This window comes from Gekko japonicus, unplaced genomic scaffold (assembly GCF_001447785.1).
Source record: "Gekko japonicus isolate JY-2015 unplaced genomic scaffold, Gekko_japonicus_V1.1 scaffold3897, whole genome shotgun sequence".
NCBI lineage: Eukaryota > Metazoa > Chordata > Lepidosauria > Squamata > Gekkonidae > Gekko > Gekko japonicus.
In genome coordinates, this window is record NW_015162076.1 from 67,065 (window position 1) to 74,640 (window position 7,576).

At 46.3% G+C, this 7,576-nt stretch overlaps 1 protein-coding gene across 1 annotated transcript in view; it reads right to left on the reverse strand.

Annotated features, from left to right (window-relative positions):
- EIF3H (eukaryotic translation initiation factor 3 subunit H) overlaps positions 1–7,576 on the reverse strand; it is an 89,771-nt gene that overhangs the window by 59,434 nt on the left and 22,761 nt on the right. The window contains exon 2 of the mRNA XM_015405638.1: positions 4,554–4,710. Coding sequence (XP_015261124.1) covers positions 4,554–4,710 — 157 coding nt within the window. The remainder of the gene's footprint in view (positions 1–4,553; positions 4,711–7,576) is intronic.

Here is a 7,576-nt window from a genome sequence, read left to right on the forward strand (position 1 = left end):
TTCATGGCCTACAAAATCTAGCTACTTGGACCACAACATTAGGAGGGGCCTTCTCCTGCAGTCTTGAAAGTCCGACAGCTTCTCTAGGCTAGATGCCGCAGCACGTTCCACGGCAGAAACCCTTCAAGGCTGGAATAACATGATCTGACAGAGAGAAAACAGTGTTCTGTTCCAAGCCAGTGATGAACTTATTCAGAAAAGCAGACGCTGCGCTCTGTTATTAATGGGCTGTTCAGAAATGGGGGCCCTCTTTACGACAGCGTGACAGGAAGACTGGCAGAACCTGGTAACAGCTTGAACAAGAAGACCATGCTTAACTTTGCCATCAGAAACGGTGTCATTTACAGGATGACAGTCCATTGTCCAAACGATAGCAGCACGTCTCATATAGGATTTGAAGAGAAAAGCAACTATTTTCTCTTTGAGTTGTGGCTTCTCATGAGGGAGGAGGGAAAGGAAGGGGGGTGTTTCTTTAATTCTTGTTTCTACCAGCAATTTTCTAAAGCTTTGAAACCACTAAATATTCCCCTTAATAAGCAAAGATTGGCTCGGATACTTGGACTGCGTTGCCCATGTTCCGATTAACCAGGAACCAGTAGCCGATTCATTTCTCACAGATATTAGTTATGACAGTAGAGTTCCTTAAAAAATATTATCAAATTGAACAGAAGGATTTTGTTCCTGTGAACATTAATCTCAATTTATGCCCAAAACCTCATCGCTCAGTCTTGCAGAAGGGCAGTCTGAGTAATGTGTGCACAGAATTTCATCCCAAAAATTGGCTTCTGCTTTGCAGTTTGTATTCTTGAGAACCCCAGCCTACCTCCCCCCTCCCATGCCGCCTCTTGCCCCCCCACCTCTGTGACCGGCAAGTATTGCGAAAATTCGACCATAATTTGTCTACAAAAAGCTTCTGATTCAGAAAGCAGAGCAGTTACATTCTGGGGAGGGGGGCGCCTGCTCCTCCCCTCTGTAACTCTAGCTCATACTCGCTGTCCAAGGCTCCAAAGCTCCATTTTCTGAAGAAAATTAAATTTCCAGTTCTCATGATTCCAAAGGAAGCTACCAGATTCGAAAACAGAAATACTGTTCCGTGCCCAAGGATACCACTGTAACCAGTTGTGTTTCTAGAATCCCTTTCCACAACGCTTCTAAAGAAACTTCAGCAATTCAGCTACCTGTCGTGGAATTAGGGCCTGGATTGAGCCTCAGTCCCCTGTTAAACCTATGTTACTTTATTTCTATAGCAAATTAGCCTCTACAATTGAATCTTTGGTTCTGTGTCCCAGGGGGCTACAGGACTCTGCTAAGTGCTACGGCCTTCCGGTACCAATAACCCTGTACATGACTTTGGCCTTTCACAACTTTTGGCTTTTGGAATGTTTATACATTACCAAATTCTAAACAGACAGGGTATCTGTAACTAGCTTCCTTGACTCTCTGAGTCACCCTGACTTTCCTTGACCTTCCTGACCCCAGAGATAGAAAGGGCTGAGCTTTGTCGTGTGTGTCAGGTATACGTCAGATGCTTAGCGACAGACTTGACTGACAGTTACGTCACCTCCTATGGGTAGCAAAAGGTACTTAATGTCTGAATTCAGTCTTGTTCATGGTTGTTCTGGCCAGCCACCCTCCATTAAGGGTCTTGACAGAGCAACCAAGGCTATCCTTTATAGAATTACAAGTGCACTATTTATGCATTGGGTCTGTGTTGAATACTGAAATGCTACGAAGTGTTTTCTGTCTTAAGAGTGTGTAATGGAATAAGCTGAGTTATGGTTTAGAACAACTGTCTCCCTCTCTCTCTTGATGCAACTGGGATCCCTGCCAGCTTCTCTCCCTCCCCAATGGACTCAGTGAAAAGGTTCCATGAAAAGGATCCTGCGCTCCTAATTTCCCCAATACAACCTCATCAGCTTAATGTGTTGGTGGAAAGTGCCATCAAGTCATAGCTGGCTTATGACAATCCCGTGGGGTTTTCAAGGCAAGAGATGTTCAGAGGTGGTTTCCCATTGCCTGCTTCTGCGTCATGACCCTGGTATCCCTTGGAGATCTCCCAACCAAATACTAACCAGCGCCAACCCTGCTTAACTTCCGAGATCAGGCTAGCCTGGGCTATCCATGTCCGGGGCCTCATCAGCAGTTACAAACCAAAAGAAAGCCCTGAATAGGTATTTTGGAAGAGTAAGTCAAGAGTTTTGGTTCCGGTGATATCCTATTTTGAGGAAGTGGTTCCTACTTGAAAAAGCCTTCTCAGGTGAAACGCAGAACGACATTGCTAGTGTGCCCGTAGGAGGACTTCATCGGGACTGCCGTCTTTCAGTGTTGTGGCTCGGTTGTCTAGTTTCAACTTGGAACACGGCTTCTGTTTCCGAAAACTGAAGGCACCCGAGCACCTCCAACAGAGTATTTTACGAGTCTGTGACGGGCTGTGGGAATGTGTTTTTTCGCCCAATGATTTGAGATTGTGAACTCCAATACTTGTTGGTATACGAATAGCTTTGGGGTTTGTATTTATAAATTGTGTATATGCAGGGGTCATTTGGGGGGGGGACGCGGGGGGACACCATCCCCCCGGGTGAGGTGCGGGAGGGCGGGGCCTGGAGCTCCCTGCTGGTGCCCGCTGGAGGTCGCGGCCGGCTGTGGGGAGGACACACTTCCAGTGATGTCAGGGGGTGTGGCATATGCTAATGAGTTATGCTAATGAGTCCCCCTAGCTCTTTTTCTACAGAATGACCCCTGTGTATATGATATAAAATTCATTTTCATTGAATAGTTCGAGCCGTTTAATTATCTTTGCTTAAGTAAAACATTTTTAGGGGTTTTTTTTTTACATGCAGTTGTTTTGCTGCTGATAGCTTCTGAGATCAGGCCAGCCTGGCCTATCCAGGTCAGGACCTCATCAGCTTAATGCAGCATAGTAAGTAACTAGTCAAAGAAGAAGCCAAGATCAAGAGCCGCGATGCTTCAAGTGTTTGCTGTGTAAGCACCGATTCTGCTGTAATAATGCAGAGATCACTTTGACAAAGTTACAATTAAAGTTTGAACTTCGCCCAGGCCACTTGGAGAAAGGCCAGGATCCAAATCAAGGATGTGCATGATGTATCAAGAGACAGAGTCATATGTACACCCAGAGCGTTGCTGGCTGTTTCCTCTCACAGAGGTTCCCTCTTGCCATCCACCCTTTCCAAGCACACTGGTCTTCTCGGAACATAAAGGTGCACACAAAAAACCCCTCCCAAATACTAGATTTCGTGCTTAGCTGTTTACAAATGGGAAGACAACTTAACCCCAAAATGCTTCACCTGTGAGACAGCAAAACATGGACTTTCCCTAAATCAGAGTTTGGAAGGCCCAAAGCTAAACCCATTACTTTCACACTTACTAACTCGCCACTTTGAATGGGAGCAGCAATTTTTGAGCCCTCCTGGCTCTTTCACGAGCCTTGCAGGACCAGTTTAGAACCTTAAAGAACGCACACTTTTGTTTTGAAGCAGTCGAAGACCCTGCTGATTGCCGTGGTATTTTTAAACAAGCACTCCTGGTTTACAATATTAACCTAATTAGTTTTTCTAAGTTTATGCTGGCAGGGAAGAGTAGCTGAAAGAATCGAGTATGTACTCTATCTGCTAACAATTAAGGCAAAACTAAACCTCGGTTTCTGAAGTACGCATAAAGTGTCTGTGCTGGTCTTTAGTAGAAGAACAAGATTCGAGTCCAGTAGCACCTTAGAGACCAATACGATCTTCTGACAAAGAGAGCTTTGACTCTAAAAGCTTAGACCCTGAAAACCTTGCTGGTTTTTAAGGTGCTATTGGACTCGAATGAAGCATGCATAAGAAGATTATTTCTGGATCAGAACAGAGCACCACCTACTCCAGCATCCTTTGCCAGAATCCCTGCAACCACTAGAAGAGGCCCACCGGAAATGGGTCAGTGGTACACAGTGGTCTAGCTCTTAGGTAGACCTCTTGTATTACAGTATCCCAGCTCTCAACAGTAAGCTTTAGATTACATATTGGAGGCTCCTCCCAAGGAAAATCCCTCCTCCTATCAAAGGTCACATCTCCACACAGACTTTATTTTATGATAGTTTAAAAACATAAGAGGAGCCCTGCTGGATTAGACCAATAAGCCATCCAGTCCAGCATCCTGTCTCACACAGTGGCCCACCAGTTCCTCTGGAGGGCCAACAACAGGGCACAGAGGCTGAGGCTTTCCCCTGATGTTGCCTGCCTCCTGGCTCAGGGATTGAGAGGTTTAGCGCCTCTGAATGTGGAGGATCCCCTCAGTCACCATGGCTAGTAGCCATTGATCGACTTGTCCTCCATGAATCTATGTAACCCCCTTTTAAAGCTGTCTGTCCTTGTGGCCATCACTACATCCTCTGGCAGCAAATTCCACATTTTAATCACTCTCTGTGTAAAGTAGCATTTCCCTTTGACCATCTTGAACCTGCTGACCACCAGCTTCGTTGGGTGCCCTCACGCTTCTGCAGGCGTCACCACTTGAGAAGCAAAAGAGACCTTGTGGAGCTATTGTTAACTGATTACCTTCATCAAAGTCAGCGTCATCCTCCGTATGCTGAGGGAATGGAAAGCAGTTGGTGATTTCAAGCCTGTCCTCCACCACCAGGCCAAGCAGCACACCCTGCACCACTTCATTTCCTTGGCCTTCTTCTTGATAATGCTTGATGATCTTCAGCACCACCTAAAAAATACCAGCTCTCAGTTAGGATAGCTTCATTGAGAATTTAATACCCAGTTCTATTAGTGGGCTGTTTCCCTCCCCCCCCCCCAAGAGTCACACTGAAAATCTGGGCAAATTTTAGGGGAAGGAGCCATGACTCAGTGATACAGCATCTGTTTTGCATGCAGAAAATCCCAGGTTCAATCCCTGGCACCTCCAGTTAACAGGACCAGGTAGAAGGTATTGTGAAATACCTCCACATGAGACCCTAGAGAGCTGCTGCCAGTTTGAGTAGACAGTACTGACCTTAATGGACCAAGGGTCTGATAAGGCAGCTTCATGTGCTCAGCCACCATCACTAACAATATTTATATAGCGCTTTTAATGTTCAAAGTGTTTCACATACAATACAGTGCTGTAAGCCCTGACCTGGATAGCCCAGGCTAGCCCAATCTCGTCAGATCTCAGGCCCTAAATAGCTTCAGCCCTGGTTAGTATTCGGATGGGAGACCACCTAGGACAGTGGTGGCGAACCTATGGCACGGGTGCCAGAGGTGGCACTCAGAGCCCTCTCTGTGGGCACGCGTGCCATCGCCCCAGCCAGGCCCAGACCATCATTAAAGTGTCGAATTCTCTCCCAAATAATTTTAAGTAAATGAAAGCATTTGGGATTGCTTTCCTTGCTTTGTTTGGATCATCTTAAGTTAATGTATGAGTTGTTTTTTCTAAGGTAAAACCTCAGTATTCAGGTTAAATTGCCGTGTTGGCACTTTGCGATAAATAAGTGGGTTTTGGGTCGCAGTTTGGGCACTCAGTCTCTAAAAGGTTCGCCATCACTGACCTAGGAATACTAGGGTCATGACAAGAGGCCAACAATGGCAAAACCACCTCTGAACATCTCTTCCCTTGAAAACCCCACCAGGGGTCGCCATAAGTAAGCTGTGACTTGACGGAAAATACATATATATTGCTGGAAAATATATATTGCTGTTATATATATACACACACACACATATATATATGGAAAATATATATTGCTGTTATATGTGTGTATATATATATATATTATACATATATAAAACAAAAACCCTAAAAATCAGTACTGTCTCCATATTGCACACAGGGGGCACAGAGAGAGAGACAGCTGTTTGCTCAAGACATCCTACTGAATTTGTGACAATCACAGCCCATTCTGTGGTTCTGGCCATGTGTCAGCACAAGTTCCTGACAGTCACGGCTGTTTCCTGAATCCCCCTCTTCCCAGCATGCTTTCTGGCCATGGCAAAGTTTATTCTTGGAATCATGGGACCCACACGAACACACGCTGGACTGCCTTATACCGAATAAGACCACTGGTCCATCAAGGCCAGTACTGTCTATTCAGACTGGGAGTCTCTCTCCGGGGTCTCAAGCAGAGCTTTTTCACATCACCTACTGCCTGATCCTTTTAACTGGAGATGCTGAGGACTGAACCTGGGACTTTCTACATCTGAGGGAGATGCTCTGCCACTGAGCCATGGCCCCATCCCACGTGAACAAACAGCCCTGTGGGTCAGGAAGCTGCATTGGGGGGGTGGGGACTGATTATGAAAAAACCCTTCCTGCCTCTTCCATCAGCAGAGCTCCACTGATGGAAGAAAAGGCAAAGGGGCATATTTTCACCTCTTTCCTTCTCCTTCCCTTTTCCACTGGAGCCTCCCAATGCATATAGTCCATGTGGGCTGTGTATCTCTGGGAACAAACTTTCCCGGGTCTGAAAGGACTGCTCAGGGGAAGTGGGCCTTGAGCAGTGTTCCCTCTAAGCTGAGTTAGTGTGAGCCAGCTCACAGTTTTTTAACCTCCGGCTCACACATTTTTGTCTTAGCTCAGGAAGGACGGCTCCAGAGCAAACTAATTTATGCAGTGGCCAAATTGCTCGCTCACAACTATAAAGCCAGTAGCTCACAAAGTAGAATTTTTGCTCACAGGACTCCACAGCTTAGAGGGAACATTGGCCTTGAGAGAGATCTGCACCCTTTGGCTGGTTCCTGCAGAAAAACTTGTGGAAAGAGTCCGCAGAGTAGATTTTCCGAGCAGCCTGTTGCTTGTCCTAAAACCCCCGAGGGACAAGGCATCATTGTAAGCACAGTGCATCACAGTACAAAGAATCACAGCGAGGAGTGTGAATCCGGTAAAAATTATCTCCCTCTAGTGCTGGAAGCGTGTACTGGTGGAGACACCCTGACTCCCTTTCCTCCCTGCAGCTTTGTGTACTACAGAATATTTTGCTCAAGAGGATCACCACCTGATCTTCACGAACTATCGTTTAGGACAAGCAACAGGGAAGAGCTGCTCTGCTAATTCCTTCCATGAGCTTTTCTGCAGGACATGCGTGATCCAAGAATACAGCTCCATCTGAGCAAACCCCCCTCATTCGCAGCAAGTGGCAGAGGAAAATATCGCGATTTTCTGAAGTTCCGTCTGCAGTTTGTCCTGGGGTCATATTAAGGTTCTGGAATGAAGCCAAAAGATATTTGGTAACGGAGTTCCCATTGCATGGCTTATCAGATGCCTCATGCTATTTGACTGCAGTGTTTTACACCAGCTATGAACAACGTTAATTAATTACGTTCCCTTCCGGTTCTTTACCTGCCCCTCTAACCCTTGGCGATGGCCATCTCTCTGACTCTCAGCCTAGATCCTAAAATTTCCTTAAATCCATTCAGGTGATTAAAACCCAGAGAGATACCCGAGCCCCTCTACTTCCCATCATTTCTGTGCCCTTCTCTCTGGCAACCCGACCCAGCCCAGCCTCTGCCATCTATACCTTCTCCCAATGGCATGGCATTGCCTCTCAAAGACAGTATTCTGCCCAGCCCCTACCAAATCCTCCTCCCTCTGTATCCCC